Here is a 20256-nt window from a genome sequence, read left to right on the forward strand (position 1 = left end):
TAGAAGCCACTCTTTTAGACACTCCCTAGATAGCCATTTCCATGCCAAAATTTTCAGAATATTCTCAGTTGACAATCTCACTGTCATTTGAGGCAGGACTGAAAGTTAGAAAAATGGGTTCTAGATCTTATTCTGATGTTGCGAAATCGCTGGACCTTTCTGGGACACACTGGAGTACAGGCATAAGGAGGACAGGGACTTTGTCCCTACAGCCCCAAAGTATTGGTTAGACGGTTGTGTAAAACCTCATAGCTTTAAGAGGAGGGCGATAGAGTAGATGAGTAGTTACCAGATATTTCCTTTTGCAGCAGAACTAATTTTCCCCCAAATCACAAAATACAAAACAGATAAATACAAAGAGCTGGCAATCAAGCAGTAGTGTGTAGAGCCAAGACAACTGGAGCCTGCCCTGCTGCCTTCTTGTCCAGTCAACATTATTCCCCAACACTCTGGGATAACTGCACCAGACACAGTGTGGAAACCACTAATCTGGAGGCTAACGCTCTTCTCACTCAAATCCCACACATCCCAGTTTGTTTCTGTCTTTAACAAGTTAATTTTATTGTTTTTTAAATCAAGGAAAGTAAACTAGTTCCATTTTTGGAAATAGGTAGCTTAATTAATAAAATATTAATTTACTAAATTATTCTAACTTAAATTTCTGAAATTAGTGCTCACCAAATATCCCATGTGCTCTCCTATATTTCCTGTCATCTCCTGCAGTTGCCTGGTCCTGGCCAATGGCAATAATAACGTATGTTAATTCTACCTGCTCTATCCCTCTCTTCCCCAGCTGTGACCATGTGTTTCAGGGATCACTGCTTCAAGATAGAAGAGGACCACCTGATCCACACTGACCTATGCTTGTGAGGAAGTTTTATCATGCTAGGTTACTAAGATGTGAAAGCTGTTTGTGTTAATTTTTCTAACAAAAACACACTTCTAATTTAGCAGAGATATTTGGACTAAATTACTGAGTAGATCTTCTAAAATATGCCGCTGTATTTTCCCATATAAAAAAAGAGTCGTCAGAGTTTAGTGCTAACAGAAGGCACCCACACCAAAGGAAGAGGTAAGGACTGTTTTTGGAACAATGGCTTCAATGGGAGGAGAGAATTTTCCAAAGACCATATGCCATAGTTGCCCTATAACTTAGGTCACTGAAGTAAAATCCCATTATTGCATATCTTCAATACTGTATAAGATTCCTGCTACATTGTCTTATTTACAAAAAAATAGTGAAATGAAATCTTATAGAGCTAAAGATTTCATGAGAGCAAACCTTTCAAATTAAATGTCCTCAGTGAAGTCACTACCCTCCACAACTCTTATTCATTGCCTCACAGGCATTTGCAAGTGTTCTATAGATAGACTTGCAATTTAAGATTTGGATGATGTTGTAAATCCCCAAAAGAGGCCCACAATCTGGACAGTCTTACCGGTTGACTTATATATTCCATTTTGCCAATAAGTCTTAGGTTTCTCATCGTCCTACTGGTTGACTTGATATTTCACCTGTGAATTCCTTTAATGTTTAGGTAGTTAAGAAATATTAGCTTTCCCAAACTTGTTATTTGAATTTTCAGCTAAAATCAGTGAGTGGATGCTGCACTAAGCTGCCCAGATGTCCGTTGCCGGGCTGGGGTCTTACTCCTCCAGATGTCAGGATGCTCTTAGTTGTCAGACTTCCCTTTGAAATCGCCCTCTGCTGAAGCCAGCCACCTCTCCTAAGGCTAGATCCTCTTCCCCAGGCAGCCTGAATCCAGTGACTGGTCAAAGCAAGATATTCCAGCTAGTTTCAGAACTCCCAAGGGACTCATTGAGGCCTTATTGTATTTGTATTATAGTCCACTTTCTCCTACTTTCCAACCTCTTGACTTCCCTTCCCACACAGGTGTTGATCCTGAAAGTACTCCCTAATAAGCTTCTTGCACAATAATCTCCATCTCAGAGTCTGCTTCTGAGGGGCCTGGCCTAAAACAAATCCAAATTCCTCTGCAACCATGAAATGGGAAACAAGTCAAACTAGTGTGGTCAGAGCTCTCCCTATCACACTGTGGGTATCAGACTGTCCCTCATGGTAAAAGATCTGAAGGAAATAATACCATTCTTTATTCTGTATCCTCCAAACCTTTCAAGTTAAAATAAACAAGGTCATCCTAGGTGAAAGGACAAAAACATAAACTGACTAGATGAAAATGCAGGTGAAAAAGAGGAAGGATAATTTACCTTGTTGGCAGGATGCCAATTTATGGAGACTACATATGCATTTGTGTATATGTACATGCATGTACAGATACATGTATAAAAACAGATGTATTAATTATTGAAATGGAAATATCCTTTTTGTCTCAACATGGAAACTCAAAACTTAGTCTATTTCTAGTGCAGACTTAATATGAATGCAGACTTAGTCTAATTCTGTGTAGAAAAAAAACACACTGCAAAATTCTTATCAGGGATCTTTTGTTTGGGAGAAATAGAAACTACTCAAACGAAGTCAGTTTAAGATTACATAGGGATTGGTTTTTTCCTGTAAATTTGTTTACATTCCTTGTAGACTCTGGATATTAGACCTTTGTCAGATTGATAGATTGCAAAAATATCCTCCCATTCTGTAGGCTGTCTGTTCACTCTGATCATAGTTTCTTTTGCTATGCAGAAGTTCTTTAGTTTAATTAGATCCCACTTGTCAATTTTTGCTATCGTTGCAATTGCTTTTGATGTTTTGGTCATGAAATCTTTGCCTGTGCCCATGTCCTGAATGGTATTGCCTGTATTTTCTTTTAGGGTTTTTATAGTTTTGAGTTTTACAGAACCCCATTAAAAAGGGGGCAAAGGACATGAACAGACACTTTCAAAGAAGATATTCATGTGGTCAACCAACATATGAAGAAAAAGCTCAACATCGCCAATCATTAGAGAAACAAATCAAAACCACAGTGAGATACCACCTCACATCGGTCAGGATGGCGATTATTGAAAAGTTAAGAAAAAACAGATGCTGGTGGTGTTGCAGAGAAAAAGGAATGCTTCTACACTGCTGGTGGGAATGTAAATTAGTTCAACCATTGTGGAAGACAGTGTGGCAATTCCTCAAAGATCTAGACTCAGAAATAGCACTTGACCCAGCAATCCCATTACTGGGTATATGCCCAAAGGAATATAAATTATTATATTACAAAGGTACATGCAATACACGCACATGTATGTTCATTGCAGCACTATTCACAATAGCAAAGACATGGAATCAACCCAAGTGGCCACCAGTGATAGACTGGATAAAGGAAATGTGAAACATATACGCCACAGAATACTATGCAGTCATAAAAAGGAATGAAATCCTGTCCTTTGCAGGGAAATGGATGGAGCGGAAGTCATTATCCTCAGCAAACTAACACAGGAACAGAAAACCGAATACCACATGCTTTCACTTATAAGTGGGAGCTGAACAATGAGAAAACATGGACACATGAAGAGAAACAACACACTGGGGACTCTCGGGGGGCAGGGGAGGGAGAGCATCAGGAAGAATAGCTAAAATATGCTGAGTTTAGCATCTAGGAGGTTGGTTGATCTGAGTGCAGCAAACCACCAATTACCTATAACAAATCTGCATATCCTGCACATGTACTCCAGAACTTAAAATAACAGTTGAAGAAAAAAAAGAAAGATCACATACATAGGGAATTGTTGACCCAGGCTTCACAATGATTCAGCTTCAGAGGTCATATCAAAGACTCTTCTCTTGGTGTCCCATGGCCCAAAAAGCCTCTCTTATCTGCGTGTTTTTGTCAGTCTCTCCCTTTCTGTTGACTCATCTTGTACATGACCCAGCATGGCTTTATCTGTAAATCAGTAACCAATTGTCTTGCTGATAAACCCACATTCTTGCTCCCCAACTCACCTATTTCAGACATTTTTCTTTATCCTCAAATCTCAAACTCCCCTCACTCTCAAGAGATGAACCAACTCCTACTTACAGAAAAAAATAGAAACAGCCAGAAGGTCCCTCATCTTTTCTTTCCAGTCATAAAATACACTCTCCCTTTTATTCAAACCACCTCCTCCACTGCATTCTCTCCTTCTTTGATTTCTAAACATTCTTAACTTTATCCATTTAAATTCTACCTTAAAGAAACCCAAAGTGAACTCCTCATTCTCCTCTAGCTATCTTCTCATGCTTCTTTCCCCTTCTTAGCCAAGCTCCTTGAAAGGTTTACATGTCATAACTATATGTTTTTATTCATCTTTCTCCCATCCTACCCATTCCAATCTAGCTGTGGGCCCATAAATTTACAGAAAAAGTTTTTCCTGAAGTTACCAGTGATCTCCTTGTTTCTGAATACAATAGCTCTTTCTTAGTTCTCATCCTATTTGATGTCTCTGCAGAATTCCCTTTTTGAAAAAAATGATTCACGTAAAATTTAAATACAGTGAAATGCACACATAGTAAGTAAACAGTTTGGCCAGTTTTGACAAATGCATACATATGTATAATATACACCTCTATCAATATTTAAGATATTTACATCCCTCCAGAAAGTCACCTCCTGCCCCTTTCCAGCCAGTCCTTCACCCTTGCCACCATAGAGGAGCCTACCAATCTGATATCCACCACCATAGATTAGTTTTCCCTATTCTGGAGCTTCATATGAATGGCATCAATCATGCAGGCTACCTGACTTGTGTCTGGCTTTTCCTATCTACCATAATGTTTTTGAGATTCATCCATGTTGTTTATGTATCAATGTTTTATTCCTGTTTATTGTGGAATAGTAAATTTTTCACTGTGTGAGTATTTCACAGCTTTTAAATTCATTCTGCTGATGGACATCTGAGCTATTTCCATTTTAGGGTCATTAACAATAAGGTTGTTATGAACATTCTCATATAAGTCTTTTTGTGAGTGTATGTTCTCATTTTTCTTACATGAATATCTAGGAATGGAATTCCTATGTCATAGTGTAGATGCACGCTAAACTCTTTAAGAAACTGCCAGAGTTTTCTAAAGTGGCTCTATCATGCCCACAAACAATATATAAGACTTTTAGTTGTTCATTATCTTCATCAACATTAGGTGATTCCAGTATTCTTTGTTTGTTCATTTAATTTTAGCTATCATAGTGAGTGTGCCTTAGCCTCCTTAAAATACTCTCTTCCTTTTGATTTGACGAAACAAGGCTCTCCTGGTTTTTATCCTATATCTCTGGCCATTTCTTCTTTAATGCTTTTGCAGGGCTATTGTCCTCTATCAATTTTTAAAAGCGAAACTTCATTAAAGCTTATCCTTAGACTTTCTTCTTGTCTGAATTTAATCACTCAGCCTCACTCATAGCTTCATGGCGATCTGTGTACACATGACTCATAAATTTATATTTCTAGCCCACACTCTCTTCTGAGTTCCTGACCTTTAACCTACTTAATATCTCTCTTGGATTTCTCTAAGTTACCACAAAGCCAAATAACCAGGACTGAATTTGGGATCTCTCTTCTATCACTCCAGATACTCCCAAAACTTGGTGGCACAAGTCTGACATCAACCCATATTCAATCAATTAAAACAACAATAACAACAGTTGTGGCTTTTGCTTCCCAAATCTCTCTCAAATATTAACATTTTGCCATCACCACCGAAGATTTTGCTTCTAATATCTGCCACCTGGACTTCTACAATAGCCTCCCAGCTGGTCTCTACACATACATGCCCCAGGACTTCATCTAATCTATTCTTGATACTTCAGCCAGAATGATCTTTTAAAAATTCTAATAAGATTATATCATATCTCTCTTCAAAACCCTTTGGCTCTTAAAGAAAAAACTCTATAACATGACCTAGTGGACCCTACCATGTCTAGTTTCTGCCTACCTCTCCAAATTCTTCTCAAACCACACACCTCCTGCCTTTTGCAGACTTTTTCCTCTTCCACAAGACTGGCTTCCTTCCAGTCCTTCAGGCTCACCACTCCCCCTTCCATCAGTGGCTCTCATTCTTTCCTTTTAGAGGGTACTTCACCCCTATTTGCCTGCTTAACTCCTATTCATTCTCAGATCTTAGCTCAGCCCTCACTTGTCATTTCCATGGGAAGTACACCTGGATAACCTGATCTTAGTCAACATTCCTGATAGGCATTGTTTTATCAAAATATTACACAATGTTCTGTGCTGCCTTTATCATATATTTTAATTTTACAAGGATGATTATTCAAGAAAATTTACTTCCTTCTACAAAAGGCTATTAATTCTAGTACCACACCTAGTATATCATGAGTAGTGCTCAATCCATTTTTGCTTCAAGAACAAACGAATGTGGATCATTTATTTTCTTTGGCCCTCTGATTATTTTCTATTTAAAAATTTGAAAGACACTCTCATTAGTATTTGACCAGTCAATAAATCACCTGGTCTTGGGTCAACTGTCCACCATTAGTCCAGTTAGCTATAGCCATGTTGGGATCATATGGATGTAGGGCTGCTTCTTCCAGAATAGTCACTGGCATAAAATCCATAGAAAGGGCTGTGGGTGCAGAAGGTACTGCAAGGCATGTCTAGATCATACAAATATACAAATTCTGGTAAATTAGATAGAATTAACTTCCTTAAGACTTTATAGGAAGAATGTTTCAAGACTTCAGGAACATGGGTGTGAGAGATTATATGTATGGAGGCACAGGTGAGATGAGAGTATATATATATGTGTGTGTGTGTGTGTGTGTGTGTGTGTGTGTGTGTATACAAATACAAGTTCTTAGATATATATATGAGTAGTCATTCATGCCTCATCCCACTAACTTTCCTTGAGTTATTGACCCACAGTCTAATTGAAGTCAAACCTCCAAGTGAAGAGGAACCAAAGAAAGCTCTTCATTGTGAGCAAAAATCAACTGGCTTTTAAAATTAAAAAAATATATATTTTTATATATATATAAAAATATATATATTTTAATATATATATATAAATATATATATTTTAATATGTACATAATTCAAAAGCATAATAGGAAAAGTTATTTGGAATCATAAATAAATTACTGCTAGTAAAAATGTACTTTTCAGGGAAAAATTTAAATTAAAAATAAAATTATCACAATTAAGAAATGTTGATATAGCTTAAATAAAATTTCAACAAATACGATTCCAAAGGGAATCTTTAAATATTTCTTAGTCCCTGGCACTAATGTACTTATATAACCCGGCAATAATTTACTTATATATTATTTACTTAATAAAACCAAATTCAAAATGAACAAAGTAATTATAAGTTCTCATGGAGTTTTCTATAACAAATAGTATCTTAAAGAGCAAGCAAATAAAACCAGAAATGAAAAAAAAATTAAATGTTCGAATGTGTTGGTAGTTAAAAGGAAACCAAGTGTCAAAAGGGTGACGGTGGAAAAAAACCACTGTACTAGGACACAGAAGACCTGGAGTCCTATCCCTAGCTCTCTCACTAATTAAAAACGAAATCCTGAGTCTCTGGCCTCAGTTTTCTCTTCTTAGAGTAGAAATAAATCCTCAGTGGCTTAAATGTTTATTGCCATCTTTCCTGCCAACTCTTATTAGTTGATGGCCTCGACCACTATGTTCAGAAAGGTTCTGAGACATCTGATATGTATTAGTGATGCTGCTCTAGGTGCAGGTATTTGCAGGTGAGCTGAGAATTTACCAGTGTTGGATGACATAGACACTGAGTTCCCCCTCACACCTCAACTCAGCCTAATTCTGAAATGCAAAAGTCAGTGCTGTTGTGTCCTGGGCACACAGGCTATACAACTTAGTTCAACAGCACTTGCTGGAGGCCCATTACGTATGGGTTACAGAATTAGACAATGAAAATGAAAAGATGATTAATGTAAGATACCTGCCTTCAAGGATTTTAAGTCTGGAAGATGACCTAACTGAGGTATCCTTTCATTAAAAATATAATCAGTAGAATGCTTTCTGGAAACACTACTGATCTAGTTCTAAATATCAAATCAGAAAACTAACAGTACTATGTGATACATTGTCATGGAAGTTAGTGATGTTTTGTTTCAAGAAAATGTTTCCATTAAGCATGTCCGTCCAGAGGATTACTTTTTAAAATATATTATTTACATCCTCCTTATATTCAAATACTTTAGGAATGCCATCTTTCAAAAACCTAAGAATGATAAATCAAGATACAACAGGCCATCAAAAATTATATATTAATTTTATCTGATAATGTCTAGTGTCCAATATATTTTCCTCATAAGCTCTAGTCAACCTGGTTCTCTCAATAACCAAAAGCACTCAACTCACTGCTTGTTTTCAAAATTTGCTGACTGAATTCCCGTGGTTAGAATAACCATCCCACTCTATCCTCCTACTTATACCCTTAGCAGCCCTGGGTGACTCCTCTAGTCCACATCCCCTGAATCTATTCATTCATTCATCCATATACACAGTTTAAAAAAATGGTCACCTATTCTATGCCAGGCAATACGCTTATATGAGGGATTCAAATAAGAATGATCCTCCTTTCCAGAATTTATGCTGTACTGAGAGGAAACCGTTAAGAGAAAGAGATTATGACAAAAATCAAATAAAACAATCAAAAGAGGTTAAGACAAATACCAAAATCTATTTGGAAAGTCTGGGAAGATATAACAAATAAGGTGTCACTTGAGCTAATTAAAAAGGCTAAGTAAAACTTAGTCAGATTTAAAACGATATTTCTGATGGAGAGAAAAGTATGAGTTGGGTCACCATGTTGTGAAGTAGCAATTACCCTTCAGAACTAGTTCAGCAAGACTATGGCAGGAATGTATTCACAGACCAGAGAACAGAAATAGCAAGTAGGATCCAGATTACGAAGTTTAAACTTTACTCTGAAAGCAAGCAGGTTTTATGGAAGAGACATGATCAGACGAATTTTAGAAATATTTATCTGGCAGCAATGTGGAGATCTGATCAGATTGGAGGAATTCTGATTAGTGGTAGAAAAATGAATCAGGAGGTTCCTTCAGGCATCCAGATAAGTACTGAAGAGAGCCTACATTAAGGTAATGACAATGGGATTGGAAAATAAGATAGACATTTAAAATATTCCAAAAGATTAAATCTGTAGGATTTGATGATGGTTGAAATGAGGAGTTGCAGTGGTGATGCTACTTGCACAGACAAGAAATACAGAGACACTGCTTTCAGGCAGAAAGTCAAGAAATTTATAACAGGACACAATAAAGTTGAAGTGCCTACAGGACACTCAGGTAGAGAAATTTAACAGGTGGTTAAGGACATGAATCCAGAATTTAGTAGAAAATTCTAACGCAGTAATATAGATCTGGGGATCATTGACATATATATGGTTGGAGCCATTGTTGGAGATTCACAAGGAACTGCATATAAAATGGGAGAATATGGAGAATAGGACCCCATGAGAATGCCAACATTTGAGATTCGAGAGAAGATAAAATAGAAGCATTTAGAAACATTGAAGGCAAATCAAAAGGATATGGAATTACAGAAGCAAGGGCAAGAGGGAGCTTCAAAAGTTTCTTCACCTCTTATCATAACCACCACTCAATTTGCACTATTTTGTGTTCTTGAGTATTTAGTCTTTTCCCAAAGTGCGTATGTCATATTTTTAAAAATTTGCACAATCTTACCAGCAAAAGTATCTGCTTCTTGTGGCCTGGTATCATGTTTATCTTCTTGTGGCCTGGTATATTGCATGTGGACCTCCTACAGCCTTTAACTATGCTGCATTTATGGAAGTCAGGGACTATATAGCCCCTTGACTGATTATCAGTCATAGTTGCACCCAATAGTGACTGCTAGAGCTTAGGCTTTTGGAGCTCTAAATACCATAAAATCCTTTTCTAATGCTTGTGTCTGGCATGATACTTAGACCATAATATCTTTTTCAGAATAGCATCAAGTTTTTACTCCAGGTTGCTATATATTAAGTGGCTAGATTTGACCTAGGGTACACAGACAGTTGTAAATTGAAATATCTATTCTCAGTATAAGAAGATTTTACTGTATTTTATTTTTCAAAATTACATTTTATGAAAATTGTCATGATCATGAATAATATAAAAGTAGAATCTCTTTAGGATTTTGGATCTTACCAAAATTTTAATATCTAAAATAAATGAGACTGTTCATTTCAATATCCCTTTATTTCAGATACTAGGATGTAAAATGTCTTCATTTTTTCCCAGAAAAAAAGGGGTTAGGAAAGAAGACTTAAGCTCCAATATATTGCAATACAGAGATAGCCAAGGAAGATAAATCTGCTAAGCTGTGTGAAATATAAAAGGAAAAGCCATTTGGTTACTTTACTTTTGTTTTCGTCTCTTTCTACCAACACACTAAGTAATCTTTCTGACCTCGATAGAACCTCTAAATGTGGATATATACTACCATATAGTTAAAGAAACCCAATACATTGATTTTTACATACCCTAGGTACTTCATATACAATCTGCCTGCTTTTTCCAGAATCAAAACCACATAAATTGGAAACAAAACAGCTAGACATCCTATCAAAGAGTTTCTTTTCCTTTTTTTTTTTTTTGAGAGGGAGTCTCGCTCTGTCACCCAGGCTGGAGTGCAGCAGTGCAATCTCAGCTTACTGCAGTCTCCGCCTCCTGGGTTCAAGAGATTCTCCTGCCTCAGCCTCCCAAGTAGCTGGAATTACAGGCATGCATCACCACGCTGGCTAATTTTTTTAGTTTTAGTAGAGACAGGGTTTCGCCATGTGGCCAGTCTGGTATGAAACTTCTGACCTCAGGTAATCTGCCCTCCTCAGCCCCCCAAAGTGCTGGGATTACAGGCATGAGCCACTGCACCCGGCCTCAAAGAGTTTCTTGCTACATTTGTGAAAAGCTATGTTTAAACAACAAAAACAATAATGTGGCACACAATGCTTGTGCACCGATAACTTACAACTTTAAAATATATTCTTGAGATTAAGAATAGTCTTCAAATATTAAGCAATACTGCTTTAAGTATAGAAAGCCATATGTAGGTATGTAAGTTGTGAACTAATCAAATAGATGATGCAAAGTCTAGCAAATACAGCAAGAAAACTCCATCAATATTACTACATTAGTTTCTACTTGTCAGTGTGTATATTATGCATGAGAGTCCATTAAAAGAAGCTAAGTAGTGTAAGACATTTATATGACAGTACAGATATCTTAATTGGTTTTCAATTCACATACCTTTTCTACGTAAATATACTAGCATCTTCCAGACCATAATTAAATTACCTGGCATAATGATGGGTAATACAAACAAATACTAAATAATGTATCAATAATTAGCATGGTATTATTTTCTGTATTACATAAAATATCTTTCATTCATTATGCTTCTTCAAAATAGCTAATATTATAATTAAGCGCATTGATTACTAACAAATCGCATGCAATTACTTTCTATAGCATTACCTTATTTTACTATCTAAACATCAGAGGAATTATCAAAATATTACAAATAACATGAAATTACTTTCTGTAACATTACCTTATTTTGCCATCTAAACTCAGAGGAATATCAAAATATTACATCCCAAAATCTATTTAAATAAATTCTCACACATTAAAGATGTCTTCGCTAAACTGCAGGCTGCTCTTTGCAAGGCTCAAAGGAGGATTCTCATAAAGAGAGTCCTGTATGAAGCTGCAATTCATAACCACTATTATTTGAAAAATGTTTTGAAATTTTAAATTCAGCTTTGCCATAAAAAGTGTCATTCTGTTGACATTCCATAAAAGATAATACCTTATTTCCCTTTTTTTTTTTTTTTGCTTTTCTTTAGACAGAGTCTCACTCTGTTGCCCAGGCTAGACTGCAGTGGCAGGATCTCAGCTCACTGCAGCCTCTGCCTCCTGGTTTCAAGTGATTCTGCCTCAGCCTCCTGAGTACCTGGGATTACAGGTGCACTGAGTACCTGGGATTACAGGTGCACTCCACCATACCTGGCTACTTTTTTGTATTTTTAGTAGAGACACAGTTTTACCATGTTGGCTGGGCTGGTCTCAAACTCCTGAGCTCAAGTGATCCACCTGCTTCGGCCTCCCAAAGTGTTGGGATTACAGGCTTGAGCCACCGCGCCTGGCTGATAATATCTCACTCTCAGAAACAGTGTTCCCCATTTACCAAACAATGACCAAGATTTTATATCTACCACTCGCTTGCATTACTTATGGATGAGATATATTTTAAGACTGTTAATTACTTGATTTTCTGAAGTCATAAATGAAGAATTTGGGGCAGAGAAAGCAAGATTTAAAAAGAGGAAGACAATATAATTTATCATCCGGGCTGAAACTCAAAATTGAGAGAAGAGGTTACCACACATAATTATAGCAGGAAATTGGTATAAAGAGACAAAGGAAAATCAAAATGTGCAGTCACCTTCCTTTTAAACAGCTCTATTTTGCCTTTAAGTAAGCATTCGTATGAACAGGAAGTTTTCACAATATTGCAACAGAAGCAGAAACATCTAAAATCAATTCTGCTGAATATCTCCCTCTTGCTGTCCACACAAAAGTAACCTAGTCAAAATAAGTGTATATGAACTCGATGTAAGCATGTCAGAATATAAATACAGAAAACCTAAGTGGTCCAATAAAGAATCTTAAAAAGTTCTTAAACACATGCAATTTATTACATCACTCAATGGTAAACTGGTATGTTTACATGAAAGAAAACTACCTGACAAATATACGACCCCTTATTCAGCTAATTCTGAAAATGAATGATTTATTAAACCCAGTGACACTAAAATTATCATTGTATTTCTCCAAATTTTTTTCTGTAAAAGATGAGGAAATTACCCCAAGCTAATTTCTCTTCTCTTCTCTTCTCGTTTTTTAATTACGATTGCCTTTTACATCTTTCAAACTTTACAATTTTGCCCACATTCCTTTTTGTGCTAAAAACATGTACAAACTATTTAATGAGAGGGAAAAAAAAAAGAAAAGAAAGAAGGTAAATACAGTCTCAGACCAAGCCCTGAACTCATTTTACCTTTTAACACCTTGTCAAATTCTCACGCTGGGAACTGCAACCCTGGCAACACTGCATTGCTAGAATGAAAGGATAGATGGGCTGTTCTCCAAGAGCTCATCTTCCCAAGCCCCCTAGTACCTTCAAAGACTACTGGAAGATATAATCTTGGTATTCTTCTACAGTTTTAATGACTAAGCATAATAATGGCTCCTTTCTTGGAAACAGCAATTTGGAGGATACGATGCCTCCACTATCATTTTAAAGCTTCACAAATTAGAAGGACTGCCATTATAAATTCCACTTTACATATAAAATCTGATGCTTAGATGGATTATCTTGACAATGTTCACACCTATAAAAACTCACCTATAAAAACCAGAATCTAGTCCAGTGTTCTATCCAACTATCCAACACTCACCTCTTTTTCTGACTATGGCAATTATTAAATGATAGGAACTCAGCCAACATTGGGCTGCAAGCAGAGGATTCGCCTTTATTCTACCCCAACAGCCTAATGCTTGACCCAATTTTAATACCTGAAATGAGGATCTTGTTGAATTAAATATCATATAACACTTTGTTAGAAATAGTCTATTTAATAAGTAAAATTCAGAACAATAGTGGCAAACAAAGATAACTCATGGTTAGGTGGAATGGTGGGACAATGCTATGGTATTAGGGAACCCCGTGGGCAAAACAGCAAGCAGATAAGGAAAACTCCAGGTACAAATGAGGTCAGAGAGTCACCACGGGCCAGAACAGGGGAGGCCAGACAGTTCTGGAGAGCCCACCCTCAGAAAAGGGCGGAACATGTTACTAGTCACATGAAGCTCCTCTTTTACTCCTTTAAGTTTTGTTCTCTGGACTCCAGAATCAAATGTCATGACCAAAGGGTCAGGAAGGTACCGAGCTAGTTCTGGGAAATTTCACTAATACTGGAAAACTAATAAATACTCACAGGCTAGACTTCTCATCAACAGGTGAGCCTTGGTGAGTAAAATTCATAAAGCATCCAGCCAAATGCATAACATGTAGAAGGCACACAATAAATGTTAGTCTTCTTCCCAATAGATGAAGGAAACATAATACCCACCACTCAATGCACTTTTTTAAAGACTTAAAAGAACATTAAAGGTTGGACGTCAGTGTACATGGGTTCTGGATTCATTATGCTAGCTGCCATGTGCCTCGGGCAAATTTACTTCGACTCTCAGGACTAGCTCTAAAATACCCAACTCATGTCACATGACCCAATGTATAAAAGTAGAAAACAGTCCATGAGGACAAATGAAATGCAATACAATGGACTTTATAATCCACGGTACTGCAACCTCATCCATCTGCTTATTACAGGTATGGGAGCATAATAATATGATTTTAGGAATTCGTATTTGATATCTTTCCAGGAAGCTCACTGCACAAGCTTACACAAATTGTTCTCCTCTTTTAAAAAGTTGAGCAAATAACATTCCAAAGACATTATGCTCCTATTAGTCAAGTGAGCAGTAGCACGTCCAGCCCACATTGGTTTCCATATTCTCCTTCTAATTTAGTAATCTATTTACTTAAATAATGCCTTTTTCATATTTTGGGGTGTAAGGTATTAAAATCTTTGCAAACCATAATGAAAATATGATACCTGCATACATGCGAATTCTATCCTCATCCCCCTCAAGGTTTCCCAGATTTTCCTTCCACTTTTCTTCTTCTCCCAGTTGGTAACTGGGATCTCTCATAATGAGCCTTATGGATATATTTCAGGCCACAATATTGTATTTGTGTAAAGTAAGTAAAAGGAGGAGGAAAGCTGAAGTTATAGGAATTCTTCTCATTCTACTTTCTGTCTCCTTTGCAGGAAAAAAGTAGTAATTATGGATGATTAGAAAGCAAATGCTAGGTTACCTGTTAAGAAGAGAAGGAGAAGCCCAAAGTCAATACTCTTTATAAATCAATTCATACCATGGATTTAAGGATTTGTAGGAAAGAATGAAACTTCATACAATCTCAATTTAATTTACTTGTCCACGTTTGCACAGTAAGTGGCAGAACTAGAACTAGAACCTAAAAACACTTGCATACAAAGTTAATGGTCTTTCCACTATATTGCGACACTTTTCATTATCTTCTAGCACTCTATGAAAGAGTATAGGTGAAGCCCCAGGCTCTGTTATGATCTGAAGCAGTTGATCTGAATCAGCCTAATCTTTTGCCAAGCCACTTCTCTGCAACTGAGAAAAGACTATAAATTCATTTAAAGAAAAGATAAATGAAATAGACGCTTCTTCTTGGTAGGAAGACAGTGTAGTGTACAGGCAAATACTTGGATTTAGACCAAAAGGTCTGATTTTGAATCCTGATTGGACCATGTTTATGTGAGTCAGTTTAGGATATTACTGAACTTCTCTGAGTGTAGTGTGAGGATGTGAGAATTATATCATTTAGTTTACCTTCTGCACAGGCTATTGTGAGAATCCAAATATTTATACTTATAATAAACTTGAGCACAGTTTAACTATTTGGCATTAGATTAAATAACTTAGAATAAGAGCTAGTGTGAGGTTAATGTTCAATAAATGTTAGCTATTTACATTATATTCCAATATGGTACTCAATTCTCATCCTCAAATCATCGCCTTAACTCTCTACATTTTTTCTCTTCTCTTACTATTCAGTAGCTGCTTTCTCTATGAAACTTTTTTTTGTGCTTTTTTTTTGCTTTTTTTTTTTTTACAAAAAGGAGTAAGATTCTAGATCTAATGAGCTCTTCTCTGATTTAGGTCCCAGATAATGCAGTTTTCAGCCTATGCAATATATTGGCTCATGATGTCTAGTAACAGTTAATTGAAGGAGTATTCATTGAGAAAGTTAGGTTTCAGAAAGCCTTCAGAATACACGTGTGTGTACACATGCATGCACACACTCACATCCAAAACACTATTAAGAAAAGACCTCTAATTTAATTTGCAGATAATTAAGTCAATCATTAAACATAATTTGTGGGAGCCAACTATTTCCAGTTATATGGCCATGGAACTTAAAATTAGTGTACTTTACCAACAAAATGAAATCTTTTTATGATAAAGTACTTTCAATTTCAAATAAAATTTTTCTAAAATCTTGACTTGAAAGTAGCTTGATTTTTTTTCCATTTATACATATTTAAAGACATTCTCAAAACCAAATTCAACTAGTAATTTACAATCAAGGCCAATGAAACTTACAAATACATTTTAATTGATATTTTCTAATGTTGGTTTCACAGATTCATCCATCATTTTCTATTTTCTCTCGGTGCCTATTTGTATACACTGTGAAGAGAGACAGCATGCATAGTAGGTACATTAAGGAGATAGTTCTGCACTGATAACACAAGTGAATTTTAAGTCTAATTGCTGTATTGCCAGAACTTAAGCTTTGTAGTGCCTTTTGTGAAAGTAATTTCTCAGATATGTGATTATGATCACCAATAATTACCACAAAAACTTTTCTCTGATGTAACAATATTTTAAAGCTCTGTTAAAAGAATCCTGTTTTCCAATCTATTTTAACACAAAGTTTTAAAAAGGCAACCATCTATGACTATGTGTCATTATGTCCTCATATATATGTGTCATCTGTATAGTTCCCATTATCCCCAGTTTTTAAGACATAAAGTGTCCCCTATAAAAAAAAGTACAGCACTTTTCCACTAATTGCAGACAATATGACATGCTTACATGGCAGCAAACTGGGATTCCAAAACACTCACCAATCTGTCACTGAACAAAAGGCCAAGACATTAGCAGAGGAGGCTGACTGATAAAGTTAATACAGAGGTCCAGGATTACAGAGAGCTGTTGTATAACAGCATCACATACTGTGATATTTTGTGAATCCATGCAATAAAGGAACAATATATGCAAGCCAGTAGAAAGCAGTCACAGGAAAAGCAGTGGAAAAGATGTGTTAGACACGAGCAGTTGGACAGTGCTCCTAATTTGTATTTGCCCACATAAGCCCATACAATCTATAATTGCTGTCCTTTGGCAGTTAGCAGATTTGGAATTCTGTCCTAAAACTCACCCACTCCCACTTAAAATCCCTCACTCTCCACCACGCTTGAGACAGCCAGTGAAGAGGTGTGATGGCCACTACTTGCACTGTGCCTTCCCCTTCCTATCCGGACTCTGGCAAGCAGCAGCCCATATTTTCCACTAGCTACTGGAGGCCTCCATCCACCTGCTGTCTGCAGCAAACAGCAAAAGGAACAGCAGCAAACCTGTAAATCCTGACAAGCATAAAAGGTGTTCAGGACAGGTGGCAGAGGCTGCAACCAGTGAGGACAGATGGACTGACAACCAGACAGACAGACAGCAGCACCATTAGACACCATCCATTACTTCCAGTCTCAGAAGAGGGGAAGCCTGCAGCACCAGGGACGTCATTCTTCCACTAGGGACTGGCAGCAGATTAACGAGGGTACTGCCTCCCTCAAGCCGGCAGGCTTAAAGTATTTGGTTTTTCTGGATGAGAAGGAGCAGGGAATTCAGAAACCTGCTGCTCTTTATAGAACCAGGCCAGCTCTGGCCTTCGGAGTTAATGGCCCTTTTCTGAATCTACAATGAAAGGACAGGAATGACTGGATTTCTACTATTTGGCTGTGACCTAACAGCCACATCTCTCCCTCAATATCCCCCTCCCATATCTGAGTGTCAGTTGCCCTGGTTGGGGAGCCATCAGTCTGTGAATGCAACCTCCCTCCATTCCTCTCCTATGAGGCACTGCTGCACTGAGGGGAAGCGGAAGAAATCTTCCTCGCAGGCAGCGTCTTCTCTCCAGGAGGCACTTCTAGGGGGTGGGGGAGAGGTCATGCTGAGTGTGCTCTGTGTCTGGGTTTCACACCTGCTCCCTCCCCACCCCTCTTTCGCTATCAGCTAACTCCAGATGCAACAGGTTCCCTTTGGCTCTTCATGCCAATTCCCTGACCCCAGATACACCTTCCAGCCTAAGCAGGGGACACCAAGGAGTCACTCACAGTCAGGGCCCCTAAATTCCCCTGCTTCAGAGTGAAAACTTTCCTGAATACATGAAGACTTCCCAAGAGAAGGCAGGGTTGAAGCCTCCTGCTCCACTCTATGGGTGATGCTAAGCAAGGAAAGCCCCGTCTCTCTGCCAGTCCCTTGTAAGCAGTTTTGTCTGAGGCAAGTAGCAGCACAGACAGTGTCACACACTCCTGCACCACCAGCAAGGAGCCCCATCTTCTCTCTATCCCCAGGAAAATGGGGCATCAGACAGAGATCCCTTGAAGGGTTGATGTGCTCTAAAGAAGTGAGGAGTGCAAATTTCCAATCCCTTATTGGACTGTTTCCTCCAGGAACTGAACAGGCCCCAGAGGTCTCTTGGAAAGCAGTAAAGAGGAACCTCTATGTTATTCAGGCCAGAGTCCCCCTAGCAGCTTCTCCCATGATTAAAAACTTTGTATTGCCAATGGCATTACATGTGGGGAAGAGAATCTGTCTTCACACAGGTATGCTGTGTAGAAGACTCTGAATAAAAGGTTAAAGAGAAGCTGGAGAGGCAGGTTACCAAAGATGGCAACTGCCCAGAAAAAGACCCAACCTTGATCTGTGAGATGAATGATTACTCAAATTAACAATAAAAATAAGCATTTTTATTATATAAATATAGGCAACCTTCACTGGGGTAACCCCGACCAGCTAAACAACTCCAAGAAAAGACGAGGAGCTGTCCTCAGCACCTCTTCATCCTGCCTCCCCTTGTTTCTACTCATCTCCTGCCCCCTAACCTGCTCCCAGCCCAGGGACCTTCCACTTGGGTGGGATCAGCACCTCTCAGCTTCTGCACCTCCCACCACGAGCGTGGCCCCCGTCCACCCATCCCTCCTCTGCACCCCAGTCTCAAGCCATCCTCCCCCTGTCTTTGGGTTCCTGGATCTGTGGCATATCCCCTCCCTCCTCTAGTCCCCTGACCTCTTCCCTGCTCAAGCCCCGCGCCCCTGGCGGGCGCCTCCGTCCGCACCCAGCACCCTGGCCGCCCCTTCCCCACACTCAGCCGCGAGGACTAGGGGAGTGAGTGGTGAATGGACGGATGGAGGCACGGAGGCACGGATGGCGCGGCTGGGGCTGGCTTACTTGAGCATGGCTTCTTCTTTTTCCTCCTCTTCCTTCTGCCGGTCCATCACTGCCATGATAATGTTCCTCTCCTCCTCGGTCAGGTGGCTCAGGTCGGGCAGCTCTTGCATGGGGGGAGGCACCGTGGGTGGGCGAGGACCGCGGGGCCCCACGGCCGAGGACATTTTCGTGGCCTGCCCGCCCCCTCCGCTCGCTCTCTGGCTCTCACCTTTCGGATGCACGCCCAGCAGCTGCGCCCCTGCTTTCCCCTCACAGCGGAGCCCTCGCGGCGGCGGCAGGAGGAGGAGGAGCAGCGGCGGTGGCGGCGGCGGCGGCAGCAGCAGAGCCGGGGAGAGCGAGAACCCAGTCTTTCATGGTTGTTTGCATCCACCCAGCCCCGGATGCTGCCTTTGTTTTGGTCGCCCTAGCGAGGCTCGGGGCCGCCCGGCCGCCTCCCGCAGCCCAGCCTCGGCCGGCGGGGGCGGGCAGGCGGAGGCGCGGCGGGCGCGGCGAGGGGGTGAGGGCTCGCGCCAGGCTCCGCCGATCCGGGCGTCTCAGGCGGGGCGCGGGGCGGGGGCGGGGCTGGGGCTGGGGCTGGGGCTGTGGCGGCCGCTGCCGCCGCGGAGGCTGCTCCCAGGCTCTGCTGCCTCCAGTTTGGGGTTGCGGGAGGGAGAGGGAGAGTTTGGGTGTCAGTTAGGCGGAGTCTCGGAGGCTTCCATCCAGGGTGATGCCGTTGCTCTCGCAGACATAGCTGCCAGCCACTCAGTCCCGGAGCCGCTCCGCCCACGGGCACCCACCCGCCCACTCCCCGAGTCCGAGCCACGCGTGCCCCGGCCGCTCCCCTCACACCCGCCAACGTGCACAGCACCTCGCTCTATCCCCAGGTACCCCTCACCCATGAGTCATCCTCCCTCTTCTGGTCCCTCGCCTGTGTCATCCTATTTTGCATGGGTTGCATTAATCATCATCATCCTCGCTACCATCTTCATCATAGAGCATTAATATTATTTGAGCAACCACAATGTTCTGAACGGCAGAATGGAACACCCTGTGGATACATTTTCTTTTTCCTCCCTGCCACCGTGTCTTTCTTATTTACTAGTTAAGTGTTCACAGCCACAACAATGTGATTTTTTTGGATGCTTTTGATACACAC

At 39.7% G+C, this 20256-nt stretch overlaps 1 protein-coding gene across 1 annotated transcript in view; it reads right to left on the minus strand.

The window, feature by feature from the left end:
- RIMS1 (regulating synaptic membrane exocytosis 1) overlaps positions 1–19660 on the minus strand; it is a 491022-nt gene extending 471362 nt beyond the window's left edge. The window contains exon 1 of the mRNA XM_077999766.1: positions 19122–19660. Coding sequence (XP_077855892.1) covers positions 19122–19285 — 164 coding nt within the window. The 5' untranslated portion in view covers positions 19286–19660. The remainder of the gene's footprint in view (positions 1–19121) is intronic.
- Between the last annotated feature and the right edge of the window lie 596 nt (positions 19661–20256).

The sequence above is a fragment of the Macaca mulatta genome, chromosome 4 (genome assembly GCF_049350105.2).
Source record: "Macaca mulatta isolate MMU2019108-1 chromosome 4, T2T-MMU8v2.0, whole genome shotgun sequence".
Lineage (NCBI taxonomy): Eukaryota > Metazoa > Chordata > Mammalia > Primates > Cercopithecidae > Macaca > Macaca mulatta.